The sequence below is a fragment of the Pelodiscus sinensis genome, chromosome 1 (genome assembly GCF_049634645.1).
Source record: "Pelodiscus sinensis isolate JC-2024 chromosome 1, ASM4963464v1, whole genome shotgun sequence".
NCBI classification, from domain to species: Eukaryota; Metazoa; Chordata; order Testudines; family Trionychidae; genus Pelodiscus; species Pelodiscus sinensis.
The window spans coordinates 123,862,425-123,885,302 of NC_134711.1; the positions used below are offsets into that span (position 1 = coordinate 123,862,425).

The 22,878-nt window shown below is 48.6% G+C and overlaps 2 protein-coding genes across 3 annotated transcripts in view; one reads left to right on the plus strand and one right to left on the minus strand.

Annotated features, from left to right (window-relative positions):
- SMC1B (structural maintenance of chromosomes 1B) overlaps nt 1–14,524 on the minus strand; it is a 102,245-nt gene extending 87,721 nt beyond the window's left edge. For both annotated transcript variants that reach the window (XM_075899976.1, XM_075899966.1), the window contains exons 1-6: nt 14,258–14,524; nt 10,603–10,791; nt 6,067–6,179; nt 2,705–2,908; nt 1,548–1,786; nt 845–1,103 (exon numbers count right to left, since the gene is read on the minus strand). In XM_075899976.1, coding sequence (XP_075756091.1) covers nt 845–1,103; nt 1,548–1,786; nt 2,705–2,908; nt 6,067–6,179; nt 10,603–10,791; nt 14,258–14,366 — 1,113 coding nt within the window. In that variant the 5' untranslated portion in view covers nt 14,367–14,524. The remainder of the gene's footprint in view (nt 1–844; nt 1,104–1,547; nt 1,787–2,704; nt 2,909–6,066; nt 6,180–10,602; nt 10,792–14,257) is intronic.
- Nucleotides 14,525–14,735: 211 nt separating this feature from the next.
- RIBC2 (RIB43A domain with coiled-coils 2) overlaps nt 14,736–22,878 on the plus strand; it is a 37,381-nt gene continuing 29,238 nt past the window's right edge. The window contains exon 1 of the mRNA XM_075899991.1: nt 14,736–14,975. Coding sequence (XP_075756106.1) covers nt 14,859–14,975 — 117 coding nt within the window. The 5' untranslated portion in view covers nt 14,736–14,858. The remainder of the gene's footprint in view (nt 14,976–22,878) is intronic.

The following is a 22,878-nucleotide window of genomic DNA, read 5'->3' on the forward strand; positions in this document are numbered from 1 at the left end:
ATTCACACATTAAGAGAAGTGAAAACCTCTGTCTTTATTTTACTCCTCAAAACTATTCTCTCGATAGAATTTCTGGGAGGCTTGAGTTGTCCCCTCCTACTTATTCTCAATTAAGTGCTGGCTTTAACTATGTTATACAATCTGTGATTTACTGAATGATATTTTCAAAGGTTGATTATGCGGAGTAATAACACGATGTTACAGCTCTACACATGAAAAATTGTTTCCTTAAATCCTTTCATCGGTGCTAATTTTTTAAAAATTTATTCCAATAGTTGACAGTTATTTTATTTTCAGCACAAGGAGACTGTGAAGCTCAGGAAAATTACAAAAAGATCTTGTGTTAAAGCCAGCATAGAAGAGTCACATTCATTCTAGAAAGGAAGTCCAATCATGGTGTTGCTAATCGCATTCTGGACTAACTGTGACAACCTAGCAAAGAGCAATTGTTCACACTGTAAAAAAAAAAAAAAAAAAAAAAAAAATGTGAGGGGATGTTACAGCTGACTTCCTCATATAGAAGAAATACAAATATCAGATGCTTTTATGTACAAACTCACAAAGTTTATGTACAAATTGACAAAGAATAAGTCTGTCAGTTTTCCAGGATAATCCTATAAGAAATGAAAAATATCACTATTTTTCCTCAACCTATTCAACAAATATACTAAATTGCAAAGAAAAAGAACCAAGTCAAAATGCATTTGTAACTACTCTTTGAAGACCATGAGTGAAATCATGGGCCTACTGAAGTCAATGGTAAACTACCATTAGGTTTAACAGAGCCCGGATTTTACTCAGTCAAGTGCTCTTCCTTCCTCACACTGCAAGCGCTACAACTCACTTGACTTGCTTCCAGCTCAACATCTGCTCCTCTCTGCAACTTCTCTTCTTCAACCTTCCTTTCGTATACTGCCCAACTTCTCTCAACATCAGTCAACTCGGCTTCTAATTCTTTTATGTTTAGCTTTTGCTTAGCAAGGTGTTTCTCATTATCTTTTAAGGATTTCTTAACCATATCTACTTTCTTGATTTGGTGAGACGTGTTCTCCTTTGCTTTAATATACTGGGGCCTCTTCTGATTCAGTGATGCTTCTAGAGTTCTTTAAAACAAAAAAAAAAGAAACATTTTTGTCAACTCTGTTTCAAAGAAACCAAGAAACGCAGCCTGGAACAAAACAATAAAAAAAAATTACCTTTGATGCAAGGGCAAACTATGAGATACTTCAATCGAAAAGTCATATTTTGATACATATAACTGAAAACAGAGATTTAATGTGAAGTACAATGCTAAATCATACCTACAATATTACAGTAAACAGGTAAAATATTTTATTGAGGACAGTTACAAATTAAGTGGCTGAAAATTAAGTACTACATATATTTACTCTATAACACTGTGATTACTATTTTTGATACCTCACATTGACTTCAATGGGGCCAGAATTTCACCCACTCACTTGATCAGGAAATACTCCTTGAAGAATAACTTAGAATGCAGATTAACTCTCAAAATCTCAGTTTAGTTCTATCATAGGAAAACCTACTTCATTTTTTTTTCCATGTGTTGTTGGTCTCTATTTAATATTCCAAACACTTTTTTCTTAGCTTTAAATGTATCTTCAGCAGAAGTCAGAGAGTCTTCCTTAGTATTTATATCCATGTTCTTTTCATCCAATTTATTATTTAAAATTTCAATTTTTTTCTCATTGTGATAAAGTCGGAAAAGCTGCAGCTGTATGTGGTTTTCTTTCAACTCTTCAACCAACATCTGGTAATGCTCTGCCTACAAACAGCACATTTTTATTTGCAGTTTAAAACTACTTTTAATCACTATAAGTCTAATAATCTCAGTAAAATGACCTGAAATACTAGTGACTAATTTTCCAGCAAAGTGCCCCAATCACAAAAAACTCAGTCATATAATGCAGTAATTACTATAAGAATTGTCAGTCTTGCAAAATACACATCACTTATTTCATTAAAACATTTATACCATTGCACTTTGTATACTTAAAAATTACTGTGTTTAGCTTCAATTCCACCCAATTATTAATTCCACCCACTCGTAAGTAATAACTGTTTTTTCCCCCATGCATGCACTCAGGCAACAAACTTTGCAATACAAGGACACTGAACACTCAAGGGAAAAGCAGAACGTAGAAATGTAGCTTTATTTCAGTAAGTTTCACACCTCCAGAGCAGAGCACTTTGACTGTTGAGCAAGTTATAGGACTGGGTCTTTTTAAACCAAGTATTTTTGGATGCAAAGTTTATTCTTCCATTTCAAAAAACACCACACATCTTGCCCAGTAAGTGCCACTACTGCATCACATAGCAACTGTACAAAAAGGGCAGAAATACAGAACTGATGCATTGCTGATGTATATTGCAGAAGAAACTTAACAGGGAAACAGTGTTTTCCTTGATGATTTTTTTGTTTTGGTTAAGTGTTTCAGATTATATAATCTATCCATATTACGTGGGAAAAGTTTATTAAAATACTTCCTGAAAACCACCACTTTAAACAAAGAAAATGTATTTACTTACAACATATAAAAAATTGGATCAAGCACTTCTACACACTCTTACTAATGTTCTGAACCTATAAACTCATACTGTGCAAATAAGTTTGCAGGATCACTCACTGTGCCCTATGTTTTTTAAAACTGAAAATCCTCCTTTTATGTTCTTTTAAAATTACCTCCTCTTTCTCCAACTTCGCATGCTTGCGTTCTACTGCCACACTTTTTTTCTTGTTGTAATTAAACTGTGCATCCCCCTCTGCCTGTTGCATTTTCTTCTTTTTTTCCTCATATTCTTCAGCAAACTCCAATGAATTACTAATTTGTTCAAAAAGCTGGGTTCTTTCCTTGGGTTTCTTCATTGCAATTGACTCTATTGCTCCCTAGAATAGAGTTTCAAAGATGTAGTGCTGAGAATCATAGAACTGCAGACCACTAGTACAATGAAGGAATCTGATACTGCAGACAGTATGTACTATTCACTTTCTTAAAATCAACATAACACTTGAATGTTAGCTTCAACAGCCTCCCAATCACCAATAATTGAAAGTCCACTGAACCTAATTTGGACACAGAAACACAATATATGAAAAAACAAAAGTTGTGGAATCAGTTTCGTAACTAACAGTACTGATAAGAAATAGTTAATCAGAAGTTACAATACAAACCTCACTATTCAAGAATAGATGATTTAGAGAATTCATTCAAGTTCTTATATACTACAGATTAAAACTTCAGAAATAAGGACTTGCGTCAGAAAGGGTTATCGCTAATGCAAAGTGCAATATTATGTAATATTTATCTTAATGACCAATATGTTATAGGATTGGAGGAAGCTTCTCTAATTAAATTTTTCTATGAGAGTTTATATGATGTATATTCAATGTTCTATATTTTTAAATTTTTAAAGCAAACAAGTTACTAAACCTTGAAAATTAAGTATTATTCTGTAACTGGTTTTGATATGCATTATCTATATTTAAAAGAAAGCTAAATTAGCAGAAAAGATTTTAACCACTATATCTAATTAGAGGGAATATAAACTAAAAATACTTAACTGCCAAATACAGTTTGCAAAAAACAAAAACCCTCTACCTCAGGGGTTCCCAAACTTTTTGACAAGGGGACCAGTAAATCCATTCACAAGCTTTTGGAGGACCAGTAACATTCATTTGCATATTTGCATATTCATTAAGCGAATGATGAATATTCAAATAAGTTGTTTCTGGTCCTCCCAAAGCTTTTGATACCGTCACCCACAATATTTTTACCAGCAAGTTAAGGGAATATCAATTGGATAGAAAGCTGGCTAGATCAGGGTTTCCCAAACTTTTTACTTTAGTTGGAACCTGGGTTTTTTTAGTACTGTTTTTTGCAGCCCAAAAATATAAAAACCATATAAAAAAAGAATGAAAAATGAGTAAATTTTCAGATTTCACCCGGATGCATCCTCCACCCGGCCAGGGCTTGGGGGACCCGGCGCCGCATGGGCACTCCAGGAGGTGGGAGCAGGAGCAGACTGGGGGTAAGGTAGCTGTCTAGGAGGGAGCGTGAAAGGAAGGGTAGGGTTGCCAGGTGTCCGGTTTTGTACCGGACAATCTGGTATTTGAGGGTATTGTCTGAGAAACAAACTGAGAAATTACCAGACATATAAAATGTCTGGTATTTTCTAATTATGTAAGATTTATTATAATTAGGTGTATCAGTCCTTAGCTACGAACTGTCTGGATAGTAGATGTGCTCACGCTGCCTGAGTGTGTCTACCTGCCAGGCAGTTCACAACTACTCGAGGGAGGGTATGGGGGGTGGGGGCAAAATGGAATCCCCAGGCAGACTCACTCCTCTGTCAGGGTATGTAGGGTCTGCATGTGCCCAGGTCAGTCCCGCTCCCCCCCCCCCCCCCGCCCCCGTCTTCTCCTCCCTATCTCCCAGTCAAGCCTTGCTTCCGGCGGCCAGTTCCCCCCACCTCCACCAATTTCCCCCGTCAGCCCTGCTCCCCCAACAACCCCCCCCCCAACCAGCCCAGCTGCCCCCGTCCAGCCCTGCTTCCCGCAACTGGTTCTCCTGTCCTCTTCCTCCTGTTCTCCCCTGGCCAGCCCCCCAGACCCCCGGCCAGCCCTGGTTCCACAACCTGCCCTCCCCAATTTCTGCTGGACAGCCCCACTACCCCCAACCTTGCTTCTGCCCCCCGCCAGCCCTCCCCCCATCTCCGCACGACAGTCCCGCTGCCCCCAACCCTACTTCTGCCGCCTGCTCGCTCCGTCCCACCCATCTCCGCGGGTCAGCCACGTTGCCTCCAACCCTGCTTCTGCCAGCTGCCCGCCCGGATCTCCATGGGACAGCCCCGTTGCTGCCAACCTTGCTTCTTCCACCCGCTCGGATCTCCGTGGGACAGCGCCGCCGCCCGCCACCCACTCACCTAGATCTCCACGGGACAGCCCTGCTACCCCAAACCCTGCTTCCACCGGCTGCCCACCCGCCTGCCCTGATTTTCATGGGACAGCCCTGCTGCCCCCAATCCTTCTTCCCGGCAGCCAGTTCTTCCTTCCCCCTGCCGCCACCTTCTGCCAGCCCGCCCCACTCTGCTCCCCTACCAGCAGCCACGCTGAGGCCCAGTATTTTTCTCCTGCGGCCCGGTACTGGGTCGCGGCCCATAGTTTGGGAAGCACTGCTCTACCTTTCTGTTTAACAGATCTGTGAGGTAGATTAGAACTAATAATTCATATCCCATTATCAGCCAATGAAAGTAAGTTTCAATCATTTTAAGATAATATGCTTTTAAAAATGTTTTGGGGTTAATTTAACAGCTAATTATACTAAACAGATTTGAGAACTCAATAACAGACTATTAATAATAGGATGTGGTCTTTCATTTCCACATCACCAATTCCAATCCACCACAGCCCGAACAACTAAAGTTCTTACCAGAGCTGTCTCTAGGGGTTCGTGGGACCTGAGACTGCAACCCCCCACCACTACTCCAGTGACCCAGGGCAACACCCTTGCTGCAGGATCTCGCCCCCCCCCACACACACAGTCCACCTCGCCTCTGCACCACCCCTGCTTCCTCCTGCCATTGTCCCGCTATCTCCCCCATATGTCCCTGGAGATGATCATCTGAGGGGCTTGGTTGGCGTAGCAGCAATGGTCAGGACTCTCTGCAATCCCTGCAGCAGCAGGAAACACCAGGAAGCAAAGCAAAGCAGAGTGGGTGTGCCCACTGAGTGAGCTCTGAGACAGGCAGGAAGCCCTGACCAATGCTGCTGCACCAGGCTACCCCAGCGATCCCCGAAGCCATGTCCTCAAGGACAGGGCAGGGTGATGGCAGGAAGAGGTGGAGTTTGGGGAACGGCAACAGACAGCACCCCCCCACCCCCACCTCTGGCCCACGGGGACTCCCAGGCCAGATTGTGCAACTGCTCTGGCCGGGAATGGCCCACAGGCCAGGAATTTGAGACCCCTTGTCTATTCCCATGCATCAATCATGTACAGCATTCCCAACTCAGGTTTTGGGAGATTACCAGGCACTTTAAAGCCTTACCTGAAAAACCATGCAGTTCCTTGCTTTGACAATTATGCCTATTTTTTCAAGCTCTGCTGTGTAGACAGATCGGCTAACAGTTTTATCATTGAAAACAAATTCAGAACTACCACCTAATAAAGGAAGAGATAATTAAATTAATGTACAATATAACCAAATATTTAACTATTATAAGTATCATGCATTTGACATTTTAAAATGTTCACCTGTTCCCGTACATCAAGAATGTCTACACTTGTTCTGAGGTCCAGACGGAGGTGAGTGACAAACTAAATATAAGTCTCAGGGTGAAGATAAAAGGGGTGGGGGAAAAAATCCAAGGTTGATATCAGGGCAGGGGTCTGTGGTAAATAACCAAAGCACGAGGAGGTAGAAGATGAAGTATTTCTATAACAAATATTTCTAGATTAGAAATATTCAAAACATAAGATCTGTTAATAATTGTGAATTTTAACTACCCAAATAGCTGGTGGAAAAGTAATATGACAAAACACAACATTTTTGAAACGTGTTGGGCACAATTTTTTGTTTCCAAGCCAGAGGAGAACAGCAGCCATTATAGGCCTGATGCCAATCTACAAGGAGGAATTAGTTGCAAATCCAAAAATGGAAGGAAACTGACAGTAATCATAAAATGATATATTTTATGATTTGATACAAAGGAAAAAGCAAGCTCAACAGAATAAGAAAGAGACTTAAAAAAAAAAGAGAGAGAGAGAAAAAAAGCAGACTTTAACAAGCTTGGAAAATGGGGAGGAGTAAGGTTCCATGGGGAAAAAAGCTAAGGGAAAATGATGTTCAGACACTTTCTCGAGAAGATTATATTAAAAGCACAAATAGCAAACTATTCCAAAAAGAAAGATAGGAAGAACAGTAAGAAGATAATTGAGCTCCAATAGAAGTTCTTAAAAATTACTTCAAAATCAAAAATGAATCCTACAAGAAGTGGAAACATGAACAAATTACAACACAAAATGATTTACACCTAGGAAGGCACATAGTCAGTAAGAAGTTCTAAATATGCACATGGACAAAGGAAAGTATAGGTCCAATACTTAATGGGGAAGGAGATTCAATAACTGATTGAATCACAAAGAAGATGTTCAATGTAAGGATGTTAACTTGCTGTTAATCAGCTAATCGAGTAGTCAATGCAATTTCCATCGACTACTCGATTAGTCAATGGTGGGAGGGCTGGCTGCGACTCTGCTTTTTAAATGTACTAAGAGCCCAGCAGGGTTAGCACGAGCAGGAACTAAGCAGTCCCGGTTCATGTTGGCTCTGGGATTGCTGCACGTCTGCTTCCTCTGCCTCCTCAAGATGGTGTTGGGGGAACCAGCTTTTAAGCTGGCTCTTGCACAGACCAGCTCCTGATTCCCACCTTGTCCCTCCTCCCCCCACTTGGCTCCTCCGGCACAGAGGAAGCCAAGGGAGGGAAGTGAATAGACAACTACTCCCTTACATCACTAGTTCAATACCTATTTTACTTCAGTCTACACTACAAAGTATAGTAAATTGTCATTGGATGCTTAAACACAAGCAAACTACAAGATGTAGATCTACAGTAGACTTCCGATAATCCGGCACCTTTGGGACCTAGGTGGTGCCAGATTATCGGATATGCTGGAGTACTGGGAGGTACTCTGGCGGGGGGCTGACACAGGTCTGCCAAGACCCGCACTGCATCCAGGGGATGGGCAGGAAACAGCGCAGCGAGGGGCGAACCTTCCGCCATTTTGCAGGAAGGTGGGGGAAACCCCGCACTGCTGCCGAGAATTTCTGGGAGGGGAGCAGGCTCCCCACCACCCAGACTGCAGTAGTTATCGCCGAGCAGGGGGGTGAAGGGCGGCACTGCAGGACCAACCCAACAGCACCCCAGCTGCTCGAGCTGGGACTGAGCAAGCCTGGCTCATGCCAGGTCCAGGACCACGGCAGCTCTTCATTTTAAATGTAGCAAGAGCCACCAGGCTATTACTACATTTAAAATGCACAGCCGCAGCAAGGGTAGCTCCTAGACCTGGCGTGAGCTGGGACTGAGTCAGGCTTGGACCCGCCCCCCCACCACTACCACAGACAGGGTCTGCTGCCGGTGTTCGTGGTCAACCCCCTGCAGGATGCAGAGAAACTTCCATTTACAGGGAGCCTGGGCCTGCCATGGGCAGAGGCTGCTTTGTAGCAGCATCCCCTGGCACCCTGTATAGAGGCATCAGTGGGGGGGCAGCGGGCCATGCAGAGACAGTGCTGGGGGTAACCCAGCATCAGCTCCTGCTTCCCCCATCCTTGCTGCCTCTGCAAGGTGTAGGGGGAAATGCAAGTAGTTGAGTGGATTAGTCGCTGATATCCCCACCCCAATTTTAATGACTGTTCTAAAAGAATGGTAGTACACTGAAGGGAGAACAACTTGCTGTTAATCAGTAGCCATATTAATCTAGAGCAAGAAAATTGACATTAGATATTATGAAATACTTTTAACTATAAGGCTAACAAAATACTGGAATAGATTAACAAGAGAAACTATGGAATCCCCATCACTAAAGCTTTGAAGAACATCTTAGACATGGTCTAGGTAACACCATTTCAAAATGGAGGATAGTCTAGATGACCTCCTTAAGTCCCTTCTAGTCCTACATTACTGTGATTATATGCTCTCCAGAATGCAACCATTATTTTGCATCAACTATTCGATTAGCTAATAGGGCGATTCCGCCTTAAAGTGTAGCAACAACCCTAGGGCTGTCGCTACACTTCAAAGGTGAGTGCATGTGTGGAGCCCAGGATCAGCTGGGGACTCCAGCTGATCCTGGGCTCTACCAGCCACTTTGAAATGCCACATGCAGCTTAACGCCAGGCTCTCTGCAGCGTTTCAAAGTGGCAGCGCCGCACAGAGCCCTGGGATCAGCAGGGGAGTCCCCAGCTGACCTCGGACTCCATGCGGTGCTGCCACTTGGAAACGGCGCAAGGAATCTGATGCCAGGCTCCCCAAAGCATTTCAAAGTGGCAGCTCTGCACAGCGCCCCAGGATCATCTGGGGAGTCCCCTGCTGACCCCAGGCTCCAGGCAGTGCTGCTGTGTGGAAGTGCTGCGAGGAGCCTGATGCTGGGCTCCTTCTGGCATTTCAAAGCAGCAGCACTGTGTGCAGCCTGGGCAGCTGATCCTGGGCTCCACCCAGCACTGTTGCTTTAAAACACTGCGTGCAGCCTGGGGACACCCTAGCTGGCCCCAGGCTTCATGCAGCATTTCAAAGCAGTAGTGCCTTGAGGAGCCCAGGGTCTGGCCCAGACTTCAAGCAGCGCTGCCGCTTTGAAGTATCCCCTCCGCTGCCCCCCACTTGCTGCCTCTTTCTGATAGATGCGCGGGGGGGGGGGGGGGAGGAGTTAGGAGGAAAAGCGACTAACAAGCATATGCACTTGGGCCCTGGAGCTAAAGTAGAACACAGCTGCTCTCCGCATGAGTGGCATAAGGCAACTTAATCACCTTTGCTCAGGTCTCTGCACTGGTTTCCTTTTCTTTTTCATGTGGAATTCAAGGTGTTAACCTTTAAAGACCAATCTGGTTATTGACCATTAGGCATATTTATGAATCCTATCACTTATCTAAAAGTAATTAGGATTGGATTTGGGAGCGCTTCCAGTGTTGGAAACTGTAGCTCAGATCCTCAAAGGTACATTGATTTCAATGGAAGTTATGAACCTAAATAGCATGGAGCATCTGGACTTGTGTCCATAACATGGCTTTCACATTGGACTGCCCCAGTCTTTGGAACTCACTTTCTTTGACAGACTCTTAGAGCCATAGTCTAGCAATCATTAGGGCAGTGAGCATAATATGCATTTTGTTTATCCCATCAGATTAACTCTCCTACTTTGTTGCTTTCACCTTTACAATTAGAGCAACTGGCTATCATGACAGGTGCTATAAAAACTGGCTTAATAATTCCAAAGGATTCATTAGCCCATGTTGTACCTAAAAATGTTAAATTGTATTTAATCAGCTAATCGAGTAATCAATGGAATTTCCATCGACTACTCAAGTAGTCGATAGGATGGAAACTAAAGAGCTGCAGCGGGGTTAGCTTCTGGCCCCAGGAGTTAACCCCGCTGTGTTTCTGCCTTTTAAATGCAGTCAGAGCTGGGCGTCTCTTACATTTAAAAGGCAGAGGCACAATGGGGGACCAGGCACGATCCAGGACAGCTGAGTCCTGGGTTGTGCTCAGACCCCTGCTGCATCTCTGCCTCCCCAGCTTCCTCGCAGAGAAAGTGCTGGGGGGAAACAAGCTTTTAAGTCTGCTCCCCCCAGAACCGGCTCCTGTTCCCCTTCCCTTGCTGCCTGTGATAGATACAGCAAAAACGGGGAGAAGTGACTAGTTGAGTAGTGACTTGACCACCCTATAAGCCTAGGCTTATTGGGTAGTTGGCTATTCGACTAGTCGCTTACACCCCTACTTGTAATCTGAAGGTACAATTAAGATTTAAAAACAGTCAAATGCAGGTTCTGTATCAAGCATAGAAAATATTTCCAACAAAACTTATTACTTACCTCGAATGATTCTTGAAAATGTTTTCTCTTCTCCATTTTCTTCACAGTACACTATTTTCACACTTGCAGAAGAGGAAAAGGGCTTTCCAATGTGTGCTCCATGAATAAGCTCTCGAACATTTTTCACTCTTAAATTTGCTGTTCTTTCTCCCATTACAAAACTAAGGGCATCCATTATGTTTGATTTTCCTTTAAAATTATAAAAAATTTCAACTTTTACTCTTTTATAGTTGTATAGGTAAGGGATGTTAAGGACTAGTCAACTCGCTCTCTCACCTCTTCCCTCCCCCTACCCCCCCCCCCCCGCTGTCTCTGTATAGGTTAGGGATGTTAAGGACTAGTCGACTATCTGATAAGCAAATGCTTACCGGATAGTCAGTAGACTACTCAACTAGTCAATTTCCCTTCCCCCCTTTCTGCCTCTATCAGATAAAGGCAGCATAGTGGGGGGAAGACGGGGTGCTTCAAAAGGGGCAGTGCTGCACAGCTAAGGTTTGAATCAGCTGTGCTGCCCCTTTGAAAGGCCGAGGCAGCATTCAAGGGGCAGCCCCGCACAGCTGATCCCAGGACCAACTATGTGGCATGTGGAACTTGGGGTCAGTTGGGTACTCCCCAGCTGATCCCAGGCTCCAGTGCCGCATTTCTGTGGAACCCAGGATCACCTGGAGAGTCCCTAGCTGAATCCAAGTTCTGGGGAAATACCATGCTGAAGCCCAGGATAACTGACCCCATGTTCTAAGCTGCACTGCCACTTTGAAATGGCAGCGAGGACTCTTGTGCATTTCAAAGCTGGTACACCAGCAGCCTGGAATCAGCAGGACTTCCTGATGGTCCCGGGCTGCCTGCGGAGTTCCACATTCCTCCTCTGAAATGTACAAGAGCCCCAGGAAGGGCCTATCAACTAGTCAATGGAAATTTCATCGACTACTCAACTAGTCAATTAACTGCCATTTAAAATCCTTAGTATATGTATGAACATACTTAGGTGGCTACTTATTTCCATTCTTAAATTTGCTCAAAGGCAAAAAATAAGAACAGAGCCAGCTATCAGTGCTTGGTTCATACTGTAGTTTCCACCAGCACAAACCAAGAAGGGTTTCTAAGGCCATGTCTACATTAGGAATGTAAAAGTATAGCTGTTTAAACTAATAACCAAATGGTTACACATGGCTCCCAGGGAGCCACCTGCCGCTGCTTCTGTATTAGAGGCAGCAGGGCAGGGCCGCAGGCATGAGTGGGTATGCACAGGGAGCCAACTGAAAAGCAGAGGCAACAGCAGGGGGCAGCAGTCAGCTCCCCAGGAGTGGGGTAGCAGGCAGGGGAGCCAGTGCATACCAGGAGTCAGCTTAAATTTTCACCTGTTGCATGGTCAGCCAATTACACACATTTTAACATCCCTAGTGTACATTACACTGCCTATATTATTAATAGAAAAATTTGCATTACTGTATGTAAGATTTTTTGTTTTGACTGAAAAAAGTGGCATTCAGCATGGGTTCAGTGGTGACTATCTTTGTCTTCACTTCTTTGAAAGTTTTCCTTCCTCATCCCATGAGATGACTACATGCAATTATCTTGCCATAAAACCCCAAGTGGGATTTAGGGATGTTAGCATGTACTCTTTTACATGATTAATCAATAAACCTGGCTTCATCAGTTAATCCTAATGGTTACACGCATACCCTGCTCCCCCACTGCCTTCCACAGAGGCAGCACCAGTTCCCATGGAGTTGCCTGCCTCCCTGCACTGCTGCTTATGATAGAGAGGCAGCAGCACGAGGGGTAGGGAGGACAGGTGGGAGCCGGTACTCATGGGAAGCCAGCTTTCAGGTCGGCTCCTGCATGTACCAGCTCCCGTGGAGCTGCCTGCCGCCCCCCATGCTGATACAGAGGCACCAACAGGACAGGCAGGAGCTTGTGCTTGCGGGGAGCCAGCTTTTAAGCTACCTGTGAGCACTGGCTCCTGCCTGCCTTCATCCATGTAAACATTTTACATCCCTAGTGGAGACAAGCCTTGCGTTTGCCCTGAGAGAGCAAAGCAAGAACATCACCTCAAGCCTGGGTTGACCCTACAACCTATTCTAGGGCTAGTAATGACTTTCCTGCACTAGGATTTGAAAGCGAGGGCACTTGTATAAATTAGCCACCCCCATTTCAAATGCACACCTATCATCAGTGAGGAGGTCCTGGAATTGGCCTGTTCATTCTGGGGCTGCCTGTCACTAGGGATGTTAGAAAGCTGTTATTTTAATAATCATGAAACCACTAAACTCAATACCTTTCTGCAACCCCACACTTCTGCCTCTGAATTAGAAACAGCAGCATCCTGTTCACAGAGGGCACAAGCTCCATGCGGACAGAGACTGTTCCAGCATCCCACAGAGTAGTCTCTACTCACAGAGACCATGGCCCTCCACGGCCTTCCATGTACAGGGACTGCTGCCATCCCACCCTTCTGTCTCTGATACAAAGATAGCACCATGGGATGGCAGATGGCTCCCCTGCATGCTCTTCAATGACAATTCTGACTGGTGGAGAAGGACTGAGCCAGCCGGCTGGTCTGTTTTAAATGCAGACCATTGGGGCAAGGGAAGCGAGAGAGGGGATTGTTGTGTTTAACTGGGACCACTGACCAATTGATGTGTAAAAGGGAAGTCAAATCCCCCGGAGCCATTGATTCCCCTATGAGGGGCACGTACAATATACATACATTGCTAATGCTTAGATATATTTGCTATTTGTATAGGAGTAAGACATGACAAAGGTCAAGGCCTGTCACAGGTAATAACTTATAATAAGGAGACGAGGGGAGGTGAAACCAGTCTTCTGTTAAGTAGAGATATGGATAGATTCCACATCCTTTAAACTTGTGACCGGCTCAAGCAGGAAAGGGAAAAGGGAAGTATGGCTTGCCCATTGTTCAGCAAGAGTGAATGAATGTAACACAGCTGTAACTGCAAAGTCAGCAAGTAGGCACTGTATTTAACCTCATTTGGAAAATTAACCTGACCTATAGGAATGCTAAATGTCAAAGATGAAGTAACCTATCATGTTAAGGCACCTAAACCAGGAAAGATGTGAACCCTATAAAAACCCCTGCCTATGAGATGTTGGGGGTCGGCTCTGATTTGAACATTGAGTTCCTTAGCCGTACCGTGGTTGCAACCAATAAACTTGAGTTCGACCCAGCCTGAAAGTGTGACTATCTTCTTGGGGTAAATCAGACTAGCCTCCAAGGGGACGAAACCAGCAATTTATGCAACAATTTCGTAATGGCTCAGAGGTTAAATGGTTAGCTGATTAGCATCCCTGTCACCAGCATACAGACTGACCAGGCCTGCTTCAGGTATGTCTACAAAGCAACATCAAATCTGAACAGAGGTGTTGGCCTCCAGCTTGCTGAGCTCAGGCTCTGGCACTAAACCCAGCTGTGGAGACACTGGGGCTGGGCCTCGTTCGCCCATCCCCAGCCGCAGACCCCCAGCACTGTGCCGGCACGCTGGGGTTTGGGACAGGCAGCTACCCCAGGCTAGTCGGCATTTGTCAGAGACAGGAAGGTAGCTGCAGCGGAGACCCTGGCCCCACGGCTGAGGTAACGGTCCTACTCTCAGGCTGGGCCGGCCCGGCAGAGCCTAGGGGGCCACTGAGCTGCTACCTGATCCGTTGGGCCCAATGATGCAGTTGAATTTCATGAAGGGGCCGATGAGCTGCCGCCCCCGCCATGACTTGAAGTTCTCCAGCAGCAGCAGCTTCAGGTGACCCATCCCCGCGGGGAGGGGGAAGGAGGGAGGCGCGCGCCGGGAGCCGTTAATGTCCGACGCGCCCCTCACGGAACCGGGCGGCCTTTAGTTGCTGGTTTGTGAGCTGCACGCGCGGGAAGGCGGGGGGGGGGGAGGAGAGAGGAAGGGCAGGGACCGCGCGCAATTTCCGCGCCCGCCCCCTCAGGACAATTGGCGGCCTCGCAAAGGCGGGAGCGCGGCGCGAGACACAGAGGCGAAGCCGCCGCGTGCCAGTTGCCGCGGGAGAGAGAAAGGGGAGGGGCGGGGAGACGGGTCGTCTCGCGAGATGTCTGAGGGGGCGCGGGCCCAAGGGGGAAGGGCTAGTTCGTTCCCTTAGCAACCCGCTCTGTTGACAGCCTCCCCCGCCCCCAGTAGCCCGGGGCTGGGCCGGTGGCGGTTGGTGGTCAGCGCTGGGGTGGGGAATTAGGGTCACGGCTGGAGAGCGTGTGTCGTGCCCCCCCCCCCCCCCCGGGCACCATGCGCAAGCTTGGCCTGCAGCGGGACCTGGCCGAGGCGGCTGCGCTGGAGCGGCGGCGGCAGAGCGAGCTGCGCAGGCAGAGCCGCATCTTCAATGCCCGAGAAAGGAGCATCGGGGTAAGCGGCGCGCCTGCCGGGGCGCGGGCTGCCGTGTAGGGGCAGGCAGACGGACTGGCCCAGTCCCCCCCTTCCCCGCCCCACGGGACCCTCGGGCGCCCACTTCTGTGGGGACCCATTACATTAGCGATCGAGTAGAGGGACTCAGAGGCGGGGCGACAAGTACCTGGAAACGTGTTTTCGCCCAGGAAACGGGTCTGCAGGGCTGGCGATGTGGGGTCGTGCCCCAGATCTCGGAGCCCTTTGCAAAGCTGAGGGGCTTTATCCTCATGAATAGACGGGGGAGCCCCGAGGGATGCGGGGCTGGTATCGCTTCTAGAAGGCATCCAGTGTAGGGATGTAAGCGACCAATCGAGTAGTCGACTATCCGATAAGCAAAAGCACAGGCTAGTCACTAGTCCCTCCGCACCCCCCGCCCCGTCTCTATAACAAAGACGCAGCAAGGGGGGGAAGAAAAAGGGGCTTAACCCAGCTCCCCCCAGCTCCAACCCTGTGGGAGAGGGCAGGAGCGCAGTGGTGGCGTTCCAACTTTGAGATGTACAAGAGTCCCTGCTGGGATGCTTGTACATTTCAAAAGCGCAACTCCGCACTAGTTCTTATCAGGCTAATAGTTGATGGAAATCCCATTGACTATTCGATAAGTTAATTAATTTAAATTTAACATCCTCAATCCAGTGTAGGTAACCTGCCTCAACATTTCCAGTTTTGGCAGGTTACCTCATATGCAGGTTACCTCATATGTGTAGCCCCCCCTGCTTCCATTCAAACCAAGGACAAAACTTCTGCTTTTTTTTGTGGGAACTGAATCAGGCCCCTGTATGTGGGTATATATTTAGAAAGTGTTTACACTACCCACTACTTGCTGTGGCATGTTGAAAAAGCAAGTAATGTCCATGCTGCAGTGTGTAGTTACGTATCAGGGAAAGGCTGAAGCAGGGGCAAGGTAGTGGAGAGTTGCCAGAGCCTTTCCCTATGATGCAAGGGTGAAAGTAACTTAAATTTCTTACAGGTACTGTTGTATCATAACCACACAGGGTGGGGCCCTCAAGGCAGGAGGCTGAGGGAGGGTTTTGATCCAATGGTACATGTAAGAAATTTCAAATGTGGGTTGGAGTGGGGGAGGGTGACTCAAGGCAGGGTGCTGGCGAGTGTCAGCATATGGAGGAGTTCAGGGCAGGGCGGGGGGGGATGTGGGGAAATGCGGGAGTCAGGAGGACAGGATTGTGTGTATGTAGGATGGATTGCGGGAAGTGTAGGGGGGCTGAGGCACACCGCACCCCCGAAGAATTCATACCCAGATGATGCTTGCTCTTCTCCTGTCACTTGTTAGGGAACAAGAGGAAAGTTCATAGCTCATCTGCCCCCTAATGTTCCCAGCCAGGAGGGAGAAGAATGCAAACATGTAGTATACTCCCTCACTCTCTGTAAGTGACAGGAAAGGAAAGAGCAAGCAGCGTTCTGATATGAATCTCGAAGGGAGAGGGCTTCAGCCTCCCCCACTCACATTAAAAGGCACCTAAGGTGTGTGTATTGGAACAGTCCTGAACTAAGGATGTTAAGTATCGACTAAGGGTATGTCTAAACTACCACATTAATTAGAAATATCTTATTTCAAAATAAGTTATTTTGAAATAACGCGTCTACACACAAAATGCATTTAGAAATAGTGTTTTTCTATTTCAAAATACCGCATCCACACTGAGTGGACACTGATTTGGATTTAAGGCCAGCCAGAACTAGGTCAGGCAAGGCACCAGGTCAGGAGTGTCTGTGTGTGGCTTTTGCCTGAGGCCTGTGCTTAAAGGGACAACCCGCCACGGGCAGCCGGTTCTCAGGTGTCCCTGCTTACTTGCCTGCCTCGGTGAGTGACAGCAAAGAATTTGTGTCTTGGAGTGCTCTGGTTGCCCTCGCTCGGGACACCATGGCACTCTGCAACATGGAGTTAGAGCTGCCCCTGGGCACTCTGGTGCATCTCGTGGATGCTTTGCTATCAGCCTGGCTGTACTTGCTGCAGGCTGCCATCCGGGAGGTCCATCGGGGGACTGTCAGTATCCAGGAGGCCCTGCGGGAGAGCATCCACCCTGAGGAGCACTCAGAGCCTCCCTGGTCTGCCCCACTGGGGGCTTTTGCCTCATTCCTCCCTCACGTCCTTCCACGTACTCCTCCCTAACCCCCTTCCTAATGTCAAATAAAATACACATTTTCAAAAATATAAACTCTCTTTATTTAACAAAACTGCAAGGGGTGGGGCTGAAACTATGGGGAGACTGGAGAAAGGAGGCAGGAGAGGGGAGGACAGAGGGTGGGAGAGGGGAGGGGGAAAAACTGGGAGGAGGGAGCTGGAAGGGGGAAGCAAGGGGAAGAAGGGCGAGGGGAAGCTCAGGCTCAGGTAGAGGTCTCGCCGGGCCAACTGTCTCCTAGCACAGCGAGTGCGGGGGCCTCGGTGGCCCTGGGGGGCTGGGGAGGAGGGTGTGGAGGTTGAGGAGGGACAGGCGGGAAGGGGAGAAGGAGTGGGAGGAGAAGCAGGAGCTGGGGAGGAAGCAGGCGCTGGAGTGGCACGAGGCAGCATGCTCTACACCAGGGTCTGCAGGTGTTCACAGATGGCACAACCTTGGGAAAGCAGCTCCTGCCGGAGTTTCCGGTCGTCCTGCACCCAGTGCTCCAAGGTGCAGTGCAGGACTTGCAGGGGGCCCAGGTGCTGCTTTCGGGAACCCTGCAGTGTTTGGGTAGACCTGCTGAGCCCTTGGGTGTGGGAGCATGTCCTGGGTGGCGTGGTGCGCCCTGGACGAGCAGCTGGTGCGGCTGTGGAGAAGGAAGGGAAGTGGTCAGTTCTCCCTGGAGACATAGTGGGTGAAGCCCAGCCCCCCTCTGGAAGGTGAGGATGACCGTGCTCTGCACCGTCATCCGATGTGTTTGCACAGAGGCCATGGTTGAAATGTCTAGCTATCCCCGGGAGTGGGAGCTGCCCCGAGACCGCACCCATGCTCCTGTGCTGTGTATAGTGCAGCCGAGGTGGGGGGAGATGTCCCCTGCCTCTCTGTAGAGGGGTCTTGTGGAGGGAGAGCATCCTGCTCTGTCCCGCCCCGAGGTCCAGAGCATGTCATGTCTCTTCACACACGAGTGTGGCTATCAGGCCATGGTCCCTGTGTGGCAGGCAGCTGGAGCCACCTGGCACGTGCTTGCATGTGCATAGGTTGCTGCTTGATCTGTGGTAATCAAGGCCCACGCGTGCAGTCTCTGGTCTCCCTCTCTGCCTCTTCACCCCCCCCCCCCCCGGGAAGGGGACAGTAATGGCACTCACCGGTGTGGCCTCCCCGGATAACCCTGGTGACTCCGCTGCTGGGACAGCTCGGGGGTCCTGTCGGCATGGCACCCTCCATGGCGGCTCCTGCGGCTCTTCCTCTGTGCCCTGGTCAGGGCCTTCCACTCCCGGATTGGTGCCCCCCGGGGTGGCACGGACCATCCCGCCCCCCATGATGCGGTCCAGGACATCAAAATAGGGGCAGGTGTCAGCCCCTGTTGAGGAGCTGCCCCAAGTGGCCCTTGCGTATGCCTGCCATAGCTCCTTAATCTTCATGCGCACCTGCTCTTGGGTGTGCATGTGGCCTTTGATGGCGATGGTGGCAGCTGTGCGGCCATACACAGTGGCATTCCTCCATCTAGTGTGGAGATCATGGACATTGCAGGCCTCCCCCCAAACCTCAATGAGGTCCATGATCTTCGCACCAGTCCAGGAGGGCGCCTGCCGTCTCCAGCCCCTGGCTGGCTCCTGTGAGCTGGGGGACTGGGCAGGGGACCGCTGGCTGGCACTGGCTGCCTGGCTCATACTGGGGCCACTGGGTGAGGGTCAGTGACTGCTGGCTCTGTGCTGGCAGGCCTGTAGCTGGCACATGCACTATGGCCAGAGTCTACCCCTTTAAGGGCTCCAGGGCTGGGGGAGAGGAGAGGAGTTTTCCTGGTTTGGCCCAGAGTGGCCACCAGGGGAAACTGGGAAGGGCTGGAGGCCCCCTATTTCAAAATAAGCATCTACACAGCGCTTATTTCGAATTAGTTATTTCGAATTTGGTGTTATTCCTCATAGAATGAGGTTTACCAAACTCGGAATAAGCTCCCCACTATTTCAATTTTATTTTGAAATAGCAGTTTGCCTGTGTAGACACTAGGAAAGTTAATTTGAAATAACGGCTGTTATTTCAAATTAACTTTGATGTGTAGACATACCCTAACCGACTAAACAAATAGTCAATGCACCTATTAGTCAATAGGGCACCTATGTTTTTGAAGTGTAGCAACAGCCTTAGGGCTGTTGCTACACTTCAAAGGTGAAAACGCCATGGAGCCTGGGGTCAGCGGGGGACTCTCCCTCTCATCCCGGGCTCTGTGGGGCGCTGCCACTTTGAAATGCCACAGGGAGCCCGATGAAGGCAGTGAGAGGCGGGGGGAAACAACTAGTCGACTATCCTGTCAACTATCCGATAAGCATTTGCTTATCGACTGGTCAACTAGTCCTTCACATCCCTATCCTAGACCAGTGGAGAGGGGTGTGCCTTGAGCTGGCCTCTTTCACCTTCCTAGCTGCCAACTGCTTAGTGCAGCAGCCTGCAGAAAGCCGCAGGAGCTGGGCTGAAAGCTCACCACAGCTCCTCCTGCAGCCAAGCACCCCAACTCTTTCTTGCCAGAATGGTGCAGTACAGCATATCACTTTCATCTCTGCCTAGGGCAAACATACTTTTATGTCCATAAGGCTTGATTCCCCACTGCCCTGCACCTTGAGCAGTCATTTACACTAATGCAAAGCACATGGAAGATGGACATAAAACACTAAGAAATTAGAATGGTAGCAACACACCTGTCTCTTCTAGTTTTCTGAGAATAGATGAGGGTGTGGAATAGGGATGTAATAGGGTAGTCGAGTAACCGATTAACTGATAAGAAAAAGCAGATAGGTTAATGCTATAGACTACATGCATTTCCCCCCCACTCTCTGCTGACAGTAAATTTTTTAGCAGACTGGCCAGCAGCCTGACTCAGTCCTGGCTCACGCTGGGTCTGGGACCTACATTTAAAGTGTATTAGGAGCTAGGTGAGCAGGCATCCTGGCGCAGTTCCAGCTTGCACCAGGTTCAGGAGCTCAGCTCCTCCCGCCTCCTACCCACAACAGGGGCTGCTGCCACCCTGCGCTCCTTCCTCTGTATCAGATGCAGCAGCACTGGGCCTCTGATATAGAGGCAGCAGCGTGCAGTGGCAGGAGGCACCTCAGGAGAGGGGACAGAGTGCAGTGGCTGCTGGCTCCACCTCCAGCGACTAAAAAAGAGTTGAATATCTGATAAGAATTCATGAGGTTAATCAACTATTCAATTAACCAATATTTAACATCCCTAGAAACTTATCTAAGGGTATGTCTACACTACAGAGTTAGTTCGAACTAACTTTCATAGGTGCTACACTTAATTCGAACTAGCGGAGCGCTTAGTTCGAACTAGGAAAACCTCATTTTACGAGGATTAAGCCTAGTTCGAACTAGCTAGCCCCTTAATTCGAACTAGTGGGAGGCTAGCCCTTCCCAGGTTTCCCTGGTGGCCACTCTGGCCAACACCAGGGAAATTCGTCTGCCCCCCTCCTGGCCCCGGACCCCTTAAAGGGGCACGGGCTGGCTACGGTGCCTGTGCCAGGTGCAAGCCTGCCAGCACCCAGCCAGCAGACCCTGCACCTGGCACAGCTCGAGCCACCCACCCGATGCCCCCCAGCCCTCCCCCTCTTCCCGGGACCAGGCTGGCAGCTCCCGGGAGCTTGCCCAGGACCGCAAGAGGCGGGCACCCGCCTGGGCTAGAGCGGACATCGTGGACCTCGTCCACGACCTCCGCACTAGGCACAGGAAAGTGGCCGTCTAGGGCAGGAGAGCTGGCAGCTTGGCCACCCAGGAGCAGGTGTGCATGAAAATCAAGGGGGTCCAGTGAGACCCCCAACCCTGAGCCCTGAGCTTACAATGGCCGTCCTGGGTCAGACCAAAGGTCCATCTAGCCCAGTAGCCTGTCTGCCGACAGCGGCCAACCCTAGGGACCCTGGAGGGGATGGACCGAAGACAGTGACCAAGCCATTTGTCTCGTGCCATCCCTCTCCAGCCTTCCACAAACCTTGGGCAGGGACACCACTCCTACCCCCTGGCTAATACCACTCCATGGACCCAGCCTCCATGACTTGATCTCACTTCCCTTTAAACTCTGTTCTAGTTCTAGCCTTCACAGCCTCCTGCAGCAAGGAGTTCCACAGGTTGACTCTTTGCTTTGTGAAGAACAACTTTCTGTTACTAGTTTGAAGCCTGCTACCCATTCCTTTCCTTTGGTGTCCTCTAGTCCTTCTTTATGGGAACTAATGAAGAACTTTTCTGTATGCACCCTCTCCACCCAACTCCTGCTTTTAGAGACCTCTATCCTGTCCCCCCTCGGTCTCCTCTTTTCTAAGCTGAAAAGTCCCAGTCTCTTTAGCCTCTCTTTATATGGGACCTGTTCCCAACCCCTGATCATTGTAGTTGCCCTCCCCTCACCCACCCTCTCTCTTCCCCTCTCCCACCTCCTTTTCCCAGTCTCCCCCAGTTTTGTTCAATAAAGACAGATTCCATTTTTGAACACAATTGTCCTTTATTTTGTACATGAAGAAAAGGGGCTAGGGAAGGGTAAGTGGAAGGAGGTGAGGGAGGAATGGGGTACGAGCCCCCGATGGGGAGGACTGGGCTGGCTCTGCGGGCTTCTGGGGGTGGAAGCTCTCCTGCAGTCCCCCAATTGCCCCCTCTCCCCAGATGGCAGCCTGCGGCAAGTGCAGCCGGGCTGATGGCCGAGTGCTGTGATGTGCCCAGTGTGGGCACTCCGGGCACTCCAAGCCAGGACTCGTTTGCAAGCGGGGCACCCCTGAGAACTGTCTGTCCGGGGTGGGGGTCGGGACCCTTTAAGCGGAGCCCTCGGCTAGCCTGAGACAGCATCTCCACGCTCTAAGTCCTCCTCTGATGCCCTGCCGGCAATGCTTCCGGCCATCCTTAAGCCCGGTTCAGGGTCCACTTAATGTGGACATGCTAGTTCGAATTAGCAAAACGCTAATTCGAACTAGTTTTTAGTTCTAGACGCGTTAGTTGGAATTAGCTTAGTTCGAATTAACTAATTCGAACTAAGTTAGTTCGAATTAGCACTGTAGTGTAGACGTATCCTCACTTACAGAAATGCAGTGATGCTAAATTATGTTTTTACTCCTTTGAGATCCTCAGATATACTATAGAATTTACAATATTCAGTGTTAATATTGTATGAATAATTTTATATTAGTAACATATCAAACTAGATTGAGAATTGGTGAAAGCAGATCCAGTCCACTGACTTGTGGATTAGACCTATTTACAAACTGGATTGAATTGGATCCATAGAGTGTTGGGATTGCATTTTTTTTACTATCCATGTGTCATTAGAAGAATAATTTAACCCTGATTTTCAATAAATCCCTGGATTTTCAATAAATCCCTAAGACCGTTTTTCTACAGTTCAGGGTGAGCAATAATTTTTGATGGGGGGGGGACACTCCAAAAATTTGGAAAGTGGTCAAGGGCTGCACTCTTCCATATAATGGCAGAGGTACGGGGTCTGGGATGTAGGTTGGGTACAGAAGGGAGCTTGCAGTAAGGGATTGGGGTGGAGAGAGGATGTGGGGTCTGGGAGGGAGTTTGGCCGAAGGAGGCAGTTGTGACCTGGTTTAGGGGACTACGGTGCAGGAGGGGAGTGGAGGGATTTGGTCTTTGGCCTAGGACAGGAGGGGTTGCGTCTTGAAGCAGGCTACTGGAGTGCAGGGGTTTGGGTTGTGACGTGAGGCAGGAGATTGAGGTGCAGGATCTGGGAAGAGATATGGATGTAGGAGGGGAGGT